Consider the following 19,273-nt stretch of genomic DNA (forward strand, 5'->3'; position numbering starts at 1 on the left):
TTGAGATCTTGTCTCCAAAAAAAAAAAAAAAAAAAAAAGTATAACCACTCAGTGGAATACAATGCAAGCAAACAAAAAAGAAATGAAATCTCTACCTACACACATACATACACACATACATATACACACATGCACATATATACAAATCACTAGAGTATATTTTTAATTAAAATTTGAAAGGTGGGAAGCAGAGTCTATATCAAAAGCTACCATTTGATTAGGGACGGGGTGGGCTGCAACAAGAGGCAGGGCAGAGTAGAAGAGCAAGATGGAAATGAGACCCTCTGACCAACAGTTTTAATCTTCAAATCATGTAAATTAGTTACCTATTCAAGCAAGCAAAGCTAAATTTAAAAAAAGAACAAAAATTATTTGCAACAAATATAACAACTTGTCAATACCCTTAATATAAAAAGAGAACTTATAAATCAAGCAGGAAAAAACCCAAAAAACTTCAAAAGGAAATTGGGAAAAGGACAGAAATAGACTATTCACAGAAGAAATACTACAAAAGAAACATGAAAAAATGTTCAAAAATACCAGTGATCAGAGAAACGCAAATAAAATCACCAAATAAGGTGTTTCATCTACCAAAGTGGCACAGAATTTAGCGTGCGGATACATGTGGTACTGTATCAATGCAGAGATAACATGGATGTGTACTTTCACACTCTGACACCTCTGTCTACAGGAAGAACCTTAAAAATACTGAAATCCAGCAATTTCAATTCTATGAATTTATACTAAAATAAAGGGATAAATAAAAAAAAAAAACCATACAGTTCCTCCCATTGTTATTTATAAAAGCCAAAACTTTCAAAGTCCAACTGAAGGAACTCATTAAATTCTAAAATATTTCCTCAACTGAATTTTTACTATCACATCTTGATGAATAACTTAGCAACATGCTAAAATGCCTGAATGTGTGAAAAAATAAAATTCAAAAAGTATAATCTTTATTTTCTTTAGAAAGATCTTATGTATTACTGTATCATTTTAAATATACATATACACACCTATAATGAGAAAGCAAGAGGATACATATATTCATAGGGAAAAAAATTAAGAACTAATGGTGGGCATTACAGGTGATTTTATTTATACAGTTCTACATTTTTCATATTAGATGCATTATGATCATGAAAATAAAATGAAACTATTTTTTAAAGGCCCTAATAATTTGCCCCTCCTTCATTTACCTCTGCCATTAACTAAGCCCTCATTATTTTAACGCTGGAATTATGACACACTCCAAGCTGATTTCTCTTGCTTCTATGTACACATAGGAAGAACTGCCTTCTAAAAGAAAGAATTCCAAGTCTCACTAATCTCCTATGCACTAGAAAAATTAAAAAAAAATACATATATATATATATATATATGGTTCCTATCCATATATAAATGTGTATATATAAATACACACACACAGAAAAATAACCTAGACAGGACAGAGATCAGAACTTGACCCTCAACCAAGATGCCATGAATAAGGGCTAAAGTCAGTAGTATGAATTAAGTCCCACGGTTTAATTCACGGGAAGAGTCCTGCTGAGAAGAGCGGCTCAGTCAGAGGGCCAAGGCCTTGGGGCCAGGGACACAGCATCAGCAAGACATCATTACAACAGAAGAAGCTTCATGTGAGGGTCTGCGCTACAGCAAAGAGGGAATTGGAGAAGAAGAAAGAGGTTTAAAAGACATCAGGGTTTCATGACGAATTAGATGCATAAAGTCAAGAACTGAAAATTTACTGAAATGTCAGGCTTGGGTGACTGAGAAGAGGAAAGGGCCATTAAGTGACAGAAAAAAGAGAAATAGGAAGTTTGTGTTACTGTTGTTGAGTCTAATATTGTCATTATTCCTGATACATCTCACCCAGAATTGGGATCTGCCCACTAGCACTGTATTTTCCTCTAAATAGGTTTTATCTCTACTGTGAACACTTCTCTCTCTCCTACTTCTCCGTGAGAATCTTAGCAGCATTAGTTAAGTCCACTCAAAGCAAATATACAATATTTCAAAATCTCTGTTGATAGACAACAAAGCAATCATTGTATCTTACATTTATGGCTAGTACTGAATTCAATTAGAAAACAAATTTTTTATAAAGTTTTCAAAGACCTTATTAAAACTTCCAATCTCACCTCTGTCCACAGTGAAGTTCCTCGTCCTAAGGATTCTTCTTGTCTCAGAGACATGAGAAAAGTTGAGACATCGGAAAGTGACACCTTCTCCTAGGAGTTTTAAAAAATTATTCATTTTAACATTTTTAATTGAATAAGATAAAAATCACTGTGGAAGCAACTAAGCATACTATTTATACTATATATCAAGTAGATCATTAGCTAAATCAAAAATGTATTTTAAGAAGAAAATATTCAGCTTTTAAAATGAAGATATCAGTTACGATCTTTCATTATATAAAGGGAAAGCTTATTCTAAAAATCTATTTTCCTAACAAGCACCACATATACTCACCAGCAAACTGGTATTAACTGAGCAGCACCTAAGTGGACACATAGGTACTACAGTAATAGGGTATTGGGCAGGTGGGAGGGGGAGAGGGCGGGTATATACATACATAATGAATGAGATGTGCACCATCTGGGGGATGGTCATGCTGGAGACTCAGACTTGGGGGGGGGATGGGCATTTATTGAAACCTTAAAATCTGTACCCCCATAATATGCCAAAAAAAAAATCTATTTTCCTTAAAATTGAGGTTACTATCTTAGAGAAAAGATAGCCACAGTACTAAAGAAAAAAATATCATTCTATAAGAAGAAATTGCTTTCAATCAGAAAGTGATTTTTTTCAAAGCCACAAAACTGACCACTTGACTAAAGAAAACCACCCAGGTGTTTCATCCCTTGAAATGAAGTGTATCTTGAATTAAGAGCCCTTTCTCTAGGCCAGGGCTCGGCAAAACTACTCACAGCCTAAATTTTTGGGAATAGTTTTGTTGGAACACAGCCATGTCCAAATGTCGATGGCTGCTTTGGGCTACAATGGAAGAGTTCAGAAGTTGGAATAGAGACCGTACAACCACCAGCAAAGCCTAAAATCTATTTACCATCTGGCACTTCACAGAAAAAGTCTGTTGGCCCCTGCTCTAAGCTAATAGTAATTACTGGGGCTCTGTAAAAAGCAGAGAATAAAGATAGTGTATGTTCTCTGGATGTTGATACACTGGAAGATGAGGAGGAAAAGTATAAAGAAAACGAGGCACATGCTCCCAGAGTCCTCCCCCAGAGGGTCACCCAGGATGTGCTTGGTTCCCCCAGCAACGAGCTGTGCCATCACCATGAAATGTTGTCTAGCAGGGGAGCTCACTGGAGGCTCAGTGCCCAGCGTTTTTATTGGGACCCGGTCATGGAGATACCCTTTGCCTCCACATGTACTGAAATTCCAGACTCCCAGAAGGAAAGCAAATGCTCAGCATAAACACACTGCTTTTATACACTTCGGGCACAGTGTGCCACTCCTCTAGATTAGGGTACTGTAAATCCTCCCAAAATCCAAGTTCCCAGATGCCAGCCAGGGGCAATCTTATAAGCAGGCCTTTCTAATGGTGGTGTCACAGGGCTGCTATGTTAACTCATTTTTGCACACCCACTAAGACAGACTTGTAAATGGAAGTATCAAACAATCGACTTACCACATCCAGCAAATTCATAGCCGTTTGAAGAAGATAGCATTGAGCTGCCCCTCTCAATAGAATCTGATGTGTGATCATTGTGCAGTGAATAACATCCCTGACATCAAAACACACACACACAAATGCATTTCCACATGCCCAAAGACAATTTTGATAATCTGTAATTACTGACAAGATGATTTATAACATCTACAATTTCCAATGCAGAAAGTCACTGTCAGTAGAATTTCAAAGCTACTATTTTCCATCATGGCCTCAAGTAGAGCTCAATGTTAATATAGCACAAATCTCTTTTTAAAATAAGCATATAAATGAAGATGCTTTTAAAGTAAATATTTTATATTTTTTGAAATAATTTCTAATCAATATTATTGTTTGATGTTTTAGCTTTAGTTTTCTACATATTAATGTAATTTTTAAAAAAGGCCTACTGGACTTATTTAGTGGTTGAAATCCAGTAGCATACATTTTAGTCCATACTAAAATTAGTAATTCATAAAACAAAATTAGTTCAATTATATGAATAACAGATTTTTAAAATTTTTTTCTTATATAAAATTAAGAGCTCAAATATCTGAATGATAATATTAACTAAACTACTCACTGTAGATTAAACCACGCATTGCAGAAAAACAATATATACAGATGGAAAGTCATGGAAAATAACCAGACACGAACATATATACAGGGTAAATTACCTGAGAGCAAGAAGCCCTTCTATACCCAGGACCTTAGATCTTGGGACATTTGCCAAAGCCTTTGATAAAAACAAAATGGGAATAGCACACCAATTTCTACTTGTCATCTTCTTAATAAACTTTAACAGGAAACTACCTGAAAGAAAAAGTTTTAAAACATCATTATTGCCAATAAGCACGTGAAAAGATGCTCAACATCATTAGTCATTAGGGAAACACAAATCAAAAACCATAATAAGATACTACCCCATGCCCACTTGAGTAGCTCTAAGCAAAGGACAGACGATAAGCAATGTTGGGAAGGATGCAGAGAAACTGGAACCCTTGTACACTGCTAGTGGCATTATAAAATGGTACAGCTACTGTGGAAAACAATAAGGCAATTCCTCAAAAAATTAAACATATGACCCAACAATTCCACTCCAAGGTATATATCCAAGAGAGTCAAAAGCATGTGTTCAATCAAAAATCTGTATGTGAATAGTCACAGCAACATTTTTCGTAATAGTCAGAGGTGAAAACAATCCAAATGCCGACCAACTGATGAATGGAAAGTGTGGAATATCTATACAGTGGAATGGTATTCAGCCACAAAAAGGAATGAAATACTGATACACGCTACAACATGGATGAACCTTGAAAATACTATGCCAAGTGAAAGAAGCCAGACATAAAAGGCCACATAATGTATGATTCCACTTATGCAAAATGTTTAGAATATGCAAATATAAAAAGACATAAAGTGGATAAGTGGCTGCCAGCGGCTGAGGAGAGAGGAGAATAAGAAGAGGCTGCTAACGGGCATGGGGTTTCTTTGTGGGGATGATGAAAATATTAGGGAATTGGATAGTGGTGATGGTTGTACAACTTTTTGAATATACTGAACACCACTGAATCAAACAGTTTCAAAGGGTGAATTTTACGGCATATGAATTATATCTCAATAAAGCTGTTATAAGAAAAAGAAATCAATGTTATTTTAATTTCATTCCTACTAAGATAAGTATTCAACTATATTGCAGATTATGATAACCATGATGCTACCTTAAAAAAAAATTGTTAAAGTGAAAGATAAATTTTTTACAGTTAGAAGCCATTCCTCTGTTTGAGATGTTAAGGAAAAACAAGACAGGAAGCATTGATGGTCACTGGCCTTTGGTATCTGCAAATAATAATATTAGATCTTTCTCATAAGCTGTTTCTTGGCTAGCCTAGATCTAATCACAATCATTTATATTTCTATTTTGAGATCCAAAGGGCTGGTGCTTCATTCTGCCTTCTCTGCTAATGTGTTGCGTGTTAAGAACCCTCCGGTTACGCAGCCAGTGGGCATGTCTGCTTTCTCAGATCACCACTGCAGAATGACCTAAGAAATCCTCAGAAGCTCCTAAAAGGATATGATGTGTTTTATGTCTTCCAAAGTTCCTAGCACAAAACTAGACATACAAAAGATATTCACTGGAAATTGGTGACTGAAAAAAATTACTAAGAACTGTGAATAAACACCTGAACACTCTTTTGTTTACACTAATTAAGTTCAATAAATCCCATCTTTTGCCTAACACCTCACTCATGACACAAGGAAGCTGGCAATGGCTAAGCTTCCATTTCCCATTCCTTCAACACATTTACCAGTGTTGGTGGCATGCCTAGGAGCCACAAAAACCAGGCACTCAAATTTTAAGAAGTGCTGACCACGTTATTTCACTCACATGTGCCACTGACACAGGAGGCACCGATGTGGGCAACAATTAATCACCACAGAGCTGTGGCCCAGAGGCTTAAACTTCTGTATTCTAGCAAACTGAAGAATGGCTCTAACAGTTAAATTATCTTCTCTACAAACTAATTTTTAAAAAAAATAAATAAATAAATAATCAAAACAATCAATTTTCTATAATTTAAAGTCATGATATGCAGACCATGTTTTCCATATTTTCCCTGACTTTTGAATAGATATTGCCATTGGTCATCTTTTGTCATCCTGTTTGCAGATTAAAATAAAAATTATATATATTTCATATCCAGGGTCACTTTAAAAATCAAAGGTGGGAGTGAAAAAAGGACTTACAAAGCAGAGTAAGTCCTTCTGCTGCTCAGCAAACAAAATTACACTGCTTTTGTGCTTTGCTTATCAACTTAAGTCATCAGAAAGAAAAATAAATCCCCACCCTGAAGAAGTGAGATAGTTCTAGGATACAATGTTTTACATAAAACGAATGTATTTTTCTTTCTTATCTTTCTAAGTCAATATCTATAAAGGCATAACTTGCCATAACGGATGTTCTGTTTACAACTTTTCCCTAAAAGCAGGTTCTTTTCTTTCTTCAATATATTTTACTAACTCTTAAACTGGAATAGTAGACAATTAGAAAAAGTAGCTAAACTGCAACACGCGTTCTAAAATTACTTACATGGTACTCATGCCAGTACTGGCAATGTTACATACAATGGCAAAAGTGTGTACTCACAATCTTCCAGGATATGCATTCTGACAAAATGTGCATATCCTTGGAAAAAAACTATTTTGAAAATACTGGTTATCATAGTCATACAATGGTACTTATAACCAATATGCCAATAATAAAAAATTATAAGCTAATAAATTTTTTTAAAACTCTTTACTGACACATACTCTTTATGTCTTCCGGAAGAAGAGAAATATAAGTGACTAAAAACTTCTGTAATTTCAATCCCAATGGAGAACCACTTCCTATCAGCTGTCCTGGGGACCTATAGACAAAGAGGGGGGAAGAAACAAATATTTAAGATCTATTTACAAGAAAGTATACTGAAACTAGTCTAAATAGACAATGGCCCAAAGGTCTTTCAACAATAAATCAGACAATCTTTTTCTGAACCTGCATTCTATTTTTCAGTATAACTCTGAGAATCTTTCTGATTACACATCAGGAACTTCTAAGAAAATGGACCTGAGTTAAGAACCTACTCTACTAACTAGGCACGGCTTTCCTTTTTATGACACTTTCCCTGACATGTATATGAATCTTGCTAAACGGTCTCATAAAAAATGACAGCCTAAAATGATAATTTAAAATATTATAATGTTTCCGACATACATTCCAATGACTTTGAATCTTTAGATCTAAACTAAAAGAAATAACATCCATAGTAAAGATATATATTAGTAATAAATTACTTCTGCAAGAGCATTTAATTGTCAACATCCACTGAAGTCACATTTTTTCTGCTATATACTTCTGCCAGGAACATTATCTGTTAATTGAACACATTAGTGTGCTAGAAAACTGAAGGCATTTCATAACAAATGTATTTGTCAACTCTTTTAGAAAGCACCAAGATTCTTCATTGGTGTTACTGCTCTCCAGCTGTCTAACGGCTTCAGAAAACTATTCAAGAGTAATGACTTATTTGAAAACTAAAAATAAATTGGCACGTCAAGCATTGCTAGACTCTTTCCATATTAAACCATACTAAATATTAATATAACTTGGCACAGACTAATTAAAAATTTTTAAAGAAACTGGCAGAGAGGGATTTTTCCTGCTTAGAGGCATACCAAACAGAAGACTTACAACTATAAATTTAGTTATTATTATCTTAGAAAGACAACAAACTTAATTGCAAAAGGGAAATTTTTCAAGATATAATTCAAGAATAGAGACAAATGCTCAAAAAAAAATGAGGCTAAGGCACAATCCTGACAAACACTTCTGTTAGCCTTTTGAAGAGGTAAAGGTGACAAGTAAGTAAAATGACAGCCACTGTCAGACACTGAAAAGAAAAGATCAGAATGAACCTTGTGGTATTGGACTGAAATGGGATGTACTGGTGTGAATTCATGATTCTCAATATGGATAGATGGATGGATGGACAGAAGGACAGACAGACATTGAAACAAACAGGTAAGTCTGAAATCGAAGATACACACACACTCACATGCAGAAAGAGAGACCACAATTAAGCCAATCTGGTAAAACATTAACATTTGGGGAGTAAGGATGAAAACTAAACAGGAAATCTTTGTATTATTCTCGTACCTTTTCTGTAAGTCTAAAACGAAGTCACAAGAAAAAGCATTTACAGTGCTCACATTAGCCAAAGTCGTTAACAATTTCCAAGAGGGCAGAAAGCAGGAATAGGGGCAAGATAAAAGACACAGAGCCCAAGAATGCAGGAGCTCAAGGCAGGAGGGAATACTTGATACAAATAATAGAAGGCAAGAAGAACTGTAAATACAGAAGGGACCAAATGACAAGAAAAAGCTGACTGTTAGGCAACATACATTATGTCTCAAGTGCATTAAACAATCTGGTCATGTCTCATAACATCAAATGTATGTATCAAATACATAATACTGCATTATGCTAAATAAAATAGTATTTGTTTACCTGCTATACAGAGAGCACTCTGAAAGTGCATCCATTAATGGTCCAATAATAAACTAAAAAAAAAAAAAAAAAGACATGCAATTGATTAGTTGTAACTGCAATTTGGGAAAGTCAGCTTGCCCTGACTGTCCATCCTACACAGGCTGGCAGAAGAGCTGCTATAAACTAAGCCGATCTCTTACACTGGAGGTTAATTCAGTGATGGTCTTATAGGGTAACCTTAATTCTACAAGAACAAAATAAGTACAGAATTCTCCCACCTGATAAAAACTTATGACATATTAGGAGAGTTCATATGTTGGATCATGAAAGAAGAGAGGAACTGAAGAAGAAACCACATGCTGGATAATAAAGGTAGTAACAGAGAAAACAAAAAGAAACTTGAGAGAATTTAATCCCCTCTACCTAGAAGATAAACGGGGACAATTATACTCAAAAATCATTACTAGACACTGGTCAAAAAAGTTTACATGAAGTGCAGGAAGAATAGGAGAATGTAGAAAAATGATCCATATCAAAATATTATAATATGTATTGAGGCAACTAGAAAAATTGACTTAGGTTACCTCTAAATGACAGGTGTTACTCTACCTAAGAAAGTGGTCATGTGACTCACAGGACACTATAACATAAAATCATAGCTATAATTCTCACCATCTCTTCACATTGTGTGGTTCCTGACAAATGGAAATAGAGACTCCAATGAACACAGCTCAGAAGACAAACTCAACTTAATACAGTAGATAGCAGTATTTCAGTAAGTCAGAACTGGGACGGAGTTTCAACACTAAATAACAGGAACTCAGAGATTCAGAACTGCAAGAGCAGTATCACCTAAAACCTTCTAAACCATGGTTTTCATGCTCTGGACTCATGTTGCTTAGAATACTGATATCATAGAAATTACTTTTCACAATGGTCACGCCACAGACAGTTCTGCCATTCAGCTTACTGAGAAATGACATAAGCTTTTTCCAAACAGGATAGATAGGTTTGGAGAAATAGAATTTGCTGTATGCAAATCTATAAAATAATACTTGCTGATATAAAGTCCTAGTATCTCTCATCTTTTGACAAAGAGAGCAAGGAAGGGGATAGGCTGTCATTACCTCAGAAAATTCTAGTGAAAATGGAAGGAACTTCGTTTCATACAGCTCCAAAAAATGGATAACACCTTCTTTGGTCAGGATTTTATTTTCACTTTCAAACATTCTTTTATAAATACACATATGCCAGGATGGATGAAAGAGCCAACATCCTGTGGGAAAAAACATCTAATGTTGACATCTGATTCTAACTTTATGTCTCTCCATGTACAACTATATACTTATAAATAAATACACTTACAAACACATTAACTTCATTTTAACACTACAAAAGTGAGTCTGTTTTTAATCATATCCAAAGGTGTTTATTGAATAACAAAAATAGTTTCATTTAGAATGAGTGCAAACGAATATTACAGCTGTTAGAGTGTACAAAAACCAATTATTACCCCATGCACTCAAGACTGGAACTTTAGATTTGGGGGTAGTTTCAACCAATTCTTCTCTTATCCCACTTCAATCCCCCTTTTTATACAGAACTCTGAAACTGTCAGTCCTCTGCCTGAAAACCTTGAATAGTTTCCCATCAGTCTTAGAACAGAATCCGAACGAGGGACAAACTGACCCTGTACCAGGTGCTGCCACCTCCGCAGGGGCTCTGAGCTTGGATGTCATCCCTAAAACAGGCCTTCCCTGACTACTCCACTCATCCTTTACTCCATTTCAGCCTCTTGTCTGTTGTTCCCTTCCTAAAACTTACAATGGAAATGATTTTTTTCAAGTGAAAAATACTGCATGTCTCTCACCACTTTATCTCTCAGGCTTAGCATATACTGGACACTATGTCAGTATCGATGAAGTGAACATACAAATGAGTGAGCAAATAAAAAACGGAATAAATGTGTGCCTTAATGGATTTTCTCTTTTGAAATATCCTTTAATTCTATTACAAAAGAAATATTCAGCATTTTAAACTCATGATATTTATAAATAAATTGGCCCATTATTTGTAATTTACACCAAGATACTTGTTCAACTCTTTGGCAATGATAATTTTTCAAAATCAGTCACTACTATTTGATTTGGTTTGCCAAGAGCTGTGGGCAAAATGTGGTAATAAGAACATCATTTTAACAATAAATGCGTAAGTAAAGTCACAACAGGATGCAATTAAATTCTAGCCCCAGGTGGAACTACAGATGGGTATGGTTTGTGAAAAATCCCAATGTATCAGAAAACAACTAGAACAATCAGCTGAATAAAGCTCAAATCCTAAGGGGTCAAACTATTAAAGTTGAAATTATCTAGAGCAGGCACTAAAACCCATTTATCTAGGTTAATTCTCATGTGTAAACACAATAATGTAGCACTTTATCGATACTCATATGAATAAAAAACACTATTGGCCTCCATTTAGCTATTTCATTGATTGAAACTTAATTTCATAAAATAATTTTAGGAAGTTCTAGCTTCATTTTCTTTCTCCTAAAAAGCTCCCATACTACAGCAGTGACTAACAGCTTATAAACCATATTTAAAATTATATCTTGGAATTTTCAATTCCTAAGAAGTCCAAGACACAAGAAAACTGAAATCCCAAGAAAAGTAACTCTAACAAACACTGGAAAAGATTTATTAAGAGAATAAGAATGGAAGGTAGTTAAAATGTATATTCATACCAAACAACTATTATTAAAAACAGAATATATCATCATTAAAATGTTACCAAAGAATCTTTATCTTTTAAGGATATATACTGTAATATTTACAGATAAAATGATATGACATCTAGGGATGTACTTCAAAATCATTTGGTGGGGAGTAGGAAAGGCTACATCTGATAGAATAAACAGGGCTGGCCATGAGTGTACTGTTAAATGGGTGTGTTGAAGGGGAAAAAAGATAGGAAACAAAAACCAAAAGGTTCATCGTACACACTCTTCTCCTTTTGTAAATGTTTGAAATTTTCCATAATCAAAACCTTAAAAAATTAACCATATTCCTAAATTATGGAAAAATCTTCAGCCATTTGAAATTATGGTCTTAAAGACTATGTAAGAATATGGGTAAGTAGATACGGATATTATGCTAAGTGAGATAAACATTCTGAACAACATGCTCCAGAAGGTGTATATCTGGAATGTTTAACAGCAGCTGTTATCTCTCGGTGGCAACATTACAAGATGATTCATTAGCCTCTGTATACTTTTACAGTCTTCCCACATTCTCTACAATGAACAAGTATTAGTCATAAAATCAGGAAAAATTATAAGTGTTATAAAAATCAAAATAATAGTAATCATTACCATTTTCCTCTGACACTGCATATTCAAACAGATTGTTCAGTTTTGGTAAGACTGGCTTTATGACATGTATCTAAAAATAAGAACAAAAAATATCATATGAAATGAAAGTGTACCTTTAAGAACTTAAGGAAATTGTCATGTATTTATATAACAGTAGCCCTTCTGTTTGTTTTTACTTTTAAAAACTGTTTGTTTTTACATTTAAAAAATACGCAGAAGTCTGAATTTTCCAGTTTTTAAAACATACTATGATTCAATTATGTAAGATTGAGTATGGCAAAGCTAATGAGCATAACCTAGAATATAGATACAGTAACGTTTACATAGTGATTATCATAAATTTTATCATGCAATTCTCAACTGTCTTGGGAAATGGGTAGGACTGATAATACCAATATATTACAAAGAGGAAAAAAATACCGATATATTTTCTCTAGTCACTCACGTTGTTCAAGATCACACATTTAGAAGTAGAGACAGTTCAGTATTCAATGTTTTTCATACCACTTAGACTATGTTGCTAACACCTTTGTTAGAATTTAATTTATGTAACCTTTAATACATATGTAAATTTGAGTTTCTAAATAAATAATGGGTGTCTTACGGATCTATTGATTAAAGAAAACCATAAAAGTTTACTTGAATTTAGAAATGCTTTTTCTTTATTCCTCATCCTTAAATCTATATACATATTTAGCACACAGGACTAATTCTTTATTTCAGTCCACAATGCTTGGTGCACATTTGGACTGATACCTTACAATGACTCCAGATGGCTGGCCCCTTAGTGAGGACCAGAATAGCAGCACGAGCATCACCTGGGAACTTGTAAAAAGTTCAAATTCTCAGACCCCAGTCCTGACCTATTCAATCAGAAAGCCTGAGGACAGGGCCCAGTAATTTATAATTTAAAATAAGCCATCCTGGTGATTCTGATAGACATTAAAGTCTCAGAATGTCAAGGGAAGATACAAATATAACTAAATGTTTTGAATGATAATTTAAGTCCCTTGAAAGTATTAATTTCCTGAAATAATTTACATTTTATTTTAAACTGCATTTATGCCAGAACTACAAAGTACACTTGGATTCTATCATCACCTGCTAGATCCCAGTTGGTCTTTTTGCATTATTTTTTAGTGAATGTTTGAAAAGAAGAAAAAATTATTATCTACTGCAGGATTCGCTATAGTAGGAAAACACTTACCTGATTTCCTTCTAGAGTTTCCATAATTAAGATATAATTTTCCCAAAATTTTAGAAGTTCATCTTTTTTCTTCTCAGACCACCAAAACAGACTTGGGCCTAATAAAGTTAAAAAAAGAAAATTAGTTCTTCCTTTTACAAATGTTGTAAGTTTCTTAATGATAGCAGTTGTTAAAATAATGCCACTATTACCAGATGTTGTATCCTCCAATAATGGAGGATCAAAGCCTAGTTAGGAGGTGTGGAAATCTCCAAAGGAGTTTTGTTTTGTAATTAAGATGACTGTTTTAGAGTTCTGGGTAAATATGACAGATTTGCACATATAAACTCTACTTTCTCTCCCCAAGCATCTCACTATAGCAGTAAAGGATTTTTCCAAAACAAAAACCCAGAAGAATAGAGAAAACAGGAGAGCAGACAACAGCAATAAAATTTAGAATTTGAAAATCAGATGAAAACCAAGCTGACTCAAGATAAGGGAATTTTAAATTAACATAGGGAAAGCCAAGAAACAACTTCATTTATACTGCAAAATTCCCCCAAACCAAAGGAGGTGGCAGCAAAAGTTACCCTTGTAAGTGGAAGTGAAAAGTGAGGCTAAACTGAATAGGATTTGTTCAGTGTGTTTAAGGAACAGTCACATTCCCTGGTCCCCTTTCCTACGTCCTGAACAGGAAAAAGACCGTACCAATTCTCTGGAGAAAGGAAATAGTGGGTCTCTGAATTGGGAGACCTAAGACCTAACTGAGATCAACCCTACTGAAAATTGGGATTCAGTAAACATATGTGCACCCTGGGTGCTGAGTCTCCCCTCTGCCTGCCCCCTTAGGTCCCAGAACACTGGCCGGGACTTCCTTCTATGGCAGAAAGCTGGAAGGTGTCCTCTGCAGAATATGGCCAACTTGAGGAAACACCTGAAAATACTTACATCAGAGATTTACCAAAGAAGTGACCTGGTCAGATCACCTTCCAATGAAGTTCACAGTCCATGTGCTTAGAGCCTTCAACGCAATTTTGATTCCTTATTCTTAAGAATAAACAAGTATTCAAGGATCATTTGACATCTGGGGAAACCTCTACTAAAGATCGAGACCAAAACAAATACGTGGAGAAAAAAGGAAATTGAAGAAAACAAAATTATGCAGGGATAAAACGACTTAAAAAATCAAAACAAACTTTCATTAATATCTTAAGGGATATAAGATAGAGCTGTTACGGTATAAGGACAGGATAAAAAAGGGGACATTTCAAGAACAAAAAATACCTCATGAGGATTAAAAATTTGAGAGCATAAACAGGAAACCCAAATAAAGCACGGGAAATCACCCAGAAAGCAGAGCAAAAAGATAGTCACAGAAAATCCTTAGGAGAGAAAAAATGCTTTGAAAACCAGTCCAGGAGGTTCAGTATCTAAAAGAACAACAGAAAACAGGGAGGAAATCATCAACAATATATTTCAAGAATATTTCCCAGAAACAGCATAATTTCCAGATTAAATCCATCAAGTGCCCAGAACAAAGATGAAAATTAACCTGTGCCAAACTTGTGAAACTTCAGAATGCCAGGACCACAGATCTTACCACCTTCAATGGGGAAGAAACAGTTCATGTATAAACAGGACTAAGAATTAGTTTCAGACTTCTGAATAGCAATAATGGAAGCTCCAGCTTCTAAGACAATAGATTGATGCCTGTAAAAATTTTAAATGGAAATGTTTCCAAGCTAGAATTCTATCAGCAATCAAACCATTAATCAAACATGAGGGCAAAATGAAGGCATTTAGACATATATGGACTCAGCTTCTATTTAGGATATAGAAAACCACAGAAGAATTATTACTGCCATACAAACAGCAAAAGCTGGATAATCTAGAAAATCCTAAACTTCTGGGGGGGGGGTGCATGAGAGAGCTGAGTTCACAATGCAACTAGGTAGTTGAGTTCCAAAGGGCAGAAAGTCTCTCCAAGAATAGAAAGGACACACAAACTGTTCTACTGGCTGAGGACAAGAGGAAGTGGCAGTAAAAAGGCAGTTTAAAAAAATGGCGAAATTTTGTTGAGTTTTTTAAAGGCCAAGGTATGCTAGCTTGACAGCTTAGGATCCCTGAGAAGGCCAAGGAGTCACACCCACTCCCGAGGCTCTTTTCTTCAGGCCTGCCCCAGGTGCTCTTGAGAAAGACTGTGGGCAAGCAGGAGACCCTCTGAGGCACAGGCATTCAGGGCCTGCCTGTTTGAGAGGACAGCAGGACTAACTGGAGAGGCCCACCCATGTACCACAAGAGCACAAGAGGGTGATCAACTGCAGAAAGTGCCTGCATCCTGGACCCTCCTCTGATAAGATGCCAAAGCTATCAGCCTCTGGACAAGGGGCAGGAAACCCTCCATACCTCACCCTTGTCCCTGCCCTGATACCAGGCAAAAGCTGGTTGTCTCCAAGAAAGGGACTGAAAACTTGTTCTTTTTGCTCTGCACTGGCCTTAGGCAAAAGCATCTGATGTTGTGCAAAGGGAAGGGAATCCACTCCTGCCTGGTATTCTGCATGGATACAAAGCTGGTCTGTGGCTGCTGGAAGAAGGCAGGACACACACGCCCAAGACCTACCACAGACACATGCAGAATGCAGCTGCCACTGGAGAGGGCAAGGAAACTCTAAACTCTTCCCTAACTAGGAGGCAAGGTGATTTGCCCTGGACAGGGAGCAGAGGCAGTGAAAACTTGTGAACCCTGAGGCTCTGGCACATGAGGCTCAAGACGAGGCTGGAGTAGAAGGAATGAAAGCCCTTGTCCCTATCTGTAACCTTGCACCAAGTAACAAGGATCGGCAGTCTACACCAGAGGGAGTAACAAAACCTTGGCAGAAGACACCCCCCCCCATCTGTGGCACAGGCCTCCCAGGCTGCACAAAAACCTTTAGGTATTCCAGGGTCCACGCCAAGCACAAGGTAGCCACAATCCACCATGGACAAATTTGAAGAATAGAGTGTACTGAAGGCAAACAGGGCAACAAAAGCCAAATCTGGCTCAACTACAAACTAGATTGACTCAACACCATGCACTAAGGGCCTAACAAAAATGTGCCTATCTCTAAGCAGAAATACTTACTTCCGTCTCTACTGTTATTGTAAGACAGGAAATAGTGACTCCAAGGCCAAAAGAGAAAACAGAAAACAAAGCCAAACTTAGATGGTCCAGTTATCAGACTTGTATTAATAGATAACTATAATTAAGAGATTAAAGGATCTAGTGGAAAAGGTAAAGAACATTCTTAAACAGATGAGCAGATGTGGATTTTCAGATGCAAACTTAAATTCTATCTCAAGAAACTACTGAAGCATGCACTCGCACTGATATGAGTAAAGCAAAAAAGAACTACAGGAAACAGATCCATGACAGGACTCAAGGCAAAGGGAATCCCCAGGATGATGGGTAAGGAGAGATATAAAAATCAGCTGTGTATGAGACAATGAGTGACATGAGCCACATTTGAGCATGCAAGGGGACTCTAGGAGAAACTTCTTCAGGAAAACTTATAAAACACCTGGTGATCTGATTTTGTAGAGGAAAGGTTTAGACAGCTGGCTAAGAATTTAGGGCTGAATGAGTGATTAGTCCAGGCAGAACCAAACAATGATTATATGGAAAAACTTGGCAGAAGGGAAAAATAATCATAGTTCACTATATAGATCATCTGTGAACTGCATTTCCAGTGTCATAATTTGATAAATGCTAAAGACTCCCGTTTAACCAAACTTTTAACTGTGACAATGGATTTTATAACTGTGATATGTTACTTTAAGACATAGTGGTAAATACCAAAATACTCAGTTAAAAGAGGTTAACAGTGTTTGCTTTCTGAAATGGAGAAAACGAGGGCAAGTATGTAAAGACTATTTATTGCTTAACCCTAAAACTAAAGAATGACTGACCTGTTAAAATAAGTATTTAAGTCTGGGGATTTAATGTTTGCCAGTGAAAACTCTCATGGAAGATCACCTATTTGTGGACTATTCAAATATGTACTATCTAATGTGTTAAAATTATATGAAAATCTAATCTCACAACTTCAGCCAAACAAAAATCTTCTACCTATAATAAATGCATAGCCAGTTACAGTTGAAAAAACAGAAATAGTCTATCTATTGAGACAATTTCGAGTTAATCTATTTTGGACTTCTAGAGTTCAAGAGTGAATTTAAGATGACAAGTCAAAATAATCAACAGTAACATACCAGCTTGAAAGGAAGCTCTCGCAATTTCATCTACTCTTGTTCCATAACAACGTAGGAGAAAGCACAGCTCAAAATGTTTGAAAAAAAACAAACAAACTGACTCATTGGTAAATCTTACTCCTAATTACCAAAGGAAATTTCAAAAGAATGTGAGGGCTTCTATGATGCCTAATTCTAATACTCAATTCATTGATCGATACGGATAATTTTTCTTTCAATTTGATGGGCATCAACCCTTCCTATTAGAAGGGACCTATCTACCGCAATATAGCGCAAATTTGGGTCTGTAACATCCTGCATGGGCTCAATCACTTTCCTAAACTGTTTCCCGGGTGCTGCATTCTACCTGCTGGGGTCAGAGTGTTCCCAAATGCAGTGATTTGTGTCACCTCACAGAACACCCTCGAGAGGAGATTCCCAAGATTTTCAGGATTTAGGGGGCCACCTGGGAAAAACCAAATTGTGTGTGGACCGCAGAGACGACCTGGCTTTGGAAGCAAGAGGGCTCCCCTCCCAGGAAGCCACGTAGGTCTGGCTGGGGAGCAAAGAGGCAAGTACCGTTTCCTTCCTGGGGGCCGCAGGTGCAGTCGGACCCCAGCTCCGCCGACACCTCCACCGCCCTCTGCAGCAGGTAGCGGGCTCGCTTGCGCGTCAGGGCGTCCTCGGCCTGGCCCAGCCCCGCCTGCACGGTCCTCCAGAAGCGCCAGCATCGCCGGGCGTCGGGGCCCGCCTCCAGCGCGCGGGGGGCGCGGTCCGCGCCGGGCTCGGGCAGCAGCTTCTCCGCCAGGGCGCTCAGGACCAGCAGCTTCAGCCCGACGCGGCCCGGCGCCCAGGGCGCCCCCGGCGAGGCCAGCCCTCCCCACACGGCCCGCAGCGCCGCCCCGCCGCACTGGCCCAGCGCGGGCAGCAGCCGCGCGGCCACCAGCGCCACCGCGTCCTCGGCGGGCCCGGCCTCATCCCCGTCCCCGCACAGCACCAGGGCGACGGCAGCCTGCGCCACCCGCTCGAGCAGCGGCGCGTCCTCGCGGGGCCGCAGGCAGGGCCCGACGGCCGCCAGCACCTCCACGGCCGCCTCGGCGCCCGGCGCGCGCCCCGCGGCGAGCAGGTCACGCAGCGCCTCCTCGGCCAGCGAGGCCGCCAGCTGCGGGCCCCCGGCCAGGCGGGCGCACGAGCGCAGGGCCGCGCCCGCCGCCCTCAGCACGCGCCGGCGGAGGCGCGGCGGCGGCGGCAGCCCGGGGTCCGGCCCGCCCGCGGGGCGCCCACGCAGGCCCCGCAGCAGCGGCACGAGGTACCCCGCGGCCACCTCGCGCGCCGCCTCCGGGAGCGCGCCTGCGCCCCCGCCGCCGCGCGCCGCCTCGTCCTCCAGCCGCTGCAGGAGGAAGCGCAGCGTCTCCACGCGCTCCGCGGACGCCTCCCCGCGGCACAGGGCCGCCAACAGGGCCCGGGGGTCGCGGCTCTGCGAGAGCAGCGCCTCCGCCAGCACCGCCTCCATCTGCCACGCGCGCACCGCCGCCACCCGGCTCCCACATAGAGGCGCCGGCGTGCGCGAGCGCGTGCGCACAGGCCGGGCCCGGCGTGCGTGCGTGCGCGTGCACCTGCCGGGCGGGCGCGCACCCGCAGGGAGGGGGCTTGCGGCCTGTCTGGGTCCAGGCAGCCCTCCGCGGACTCCTCCCCCCGGCTCTGCCTGGAACCTACCTGGTCTGCCCCGCCCCTGACGCTTACTATTTTTAGGAAGGAAGGAGGCTCTTGTTAAACGTTAAT

General features: G+C 38.8%; 1 protein-coding gene across 3 annotated transcripts in view; it reads right to left on the reverse strand.

The window, feature by feature from the left end:
* TARBP1 (tRNA guanosine 2 -O-methyltransferase TARBP1) overlaps positions 1-19,027 on the reverse strand; it is a 78,333-nt gene extending 59,306 nt beyond the window's left edge. For all 3 annotated transcript variants that reach the window (XR_012913547.1, XM_075995470.1, XM_075995471.1), the window contains exons 1-9: positions 18,071-19,027; positions 13,286-13,383; positions 12,079-12,148; positions 9,836-9,984; positions 8,727-8,779; positions 6,989-7,086; positions 4,354-4,489; positions 3,656-3,752; positions 2,142-2,231 (exon numbers count right to left, since the gene is read on the reverse strand). Coding sequence is in view for 2 of the 3 variants with exons in the window: in XM_075995470.1 (XP_075851585.1) it covers positions 2,142-2,231; positions 3,656-3,752; positions 4,354-4,489; positions 6,989-7,086; positions 8,727-8,779; positions 9,836-9,984; positions 12,079-12,148; positions 13,286-13,383; positions 18,071-19,004 (1,725 nt within the window). In the remaining variant the exon portion in view is untranslated. The remainder of the gene's footprint in view (positions 1-2,141; positions 2,232-3,655; positions 3,753-4,353; positions 4,490-6,988; positions 7,087-8,726; positions 8,780-9,835; positions 9,985-12,078; positions 12,149-13,285; positions 13,384-18,070) is intronic.
* Between the last annotated feature and the right edge of the window lie 246 nt (positions 19,028-19,273).

This window comes from Microcebus murinus, chromosome 19 (genome assembly GCF_040939455.1).
Source record: "Microcebus murinus isolate Inina chromosome 19, M.murinus_Inina_mat1.0, whole genome shotgun sequence".
Classification (NCBI taxonomy): domain Eukaryota; kingdom Metazoa; phylum Chordata; class Mammalia; order Primates; family Cheirogaleidae; genus Microcebus; species Microcebus murinus.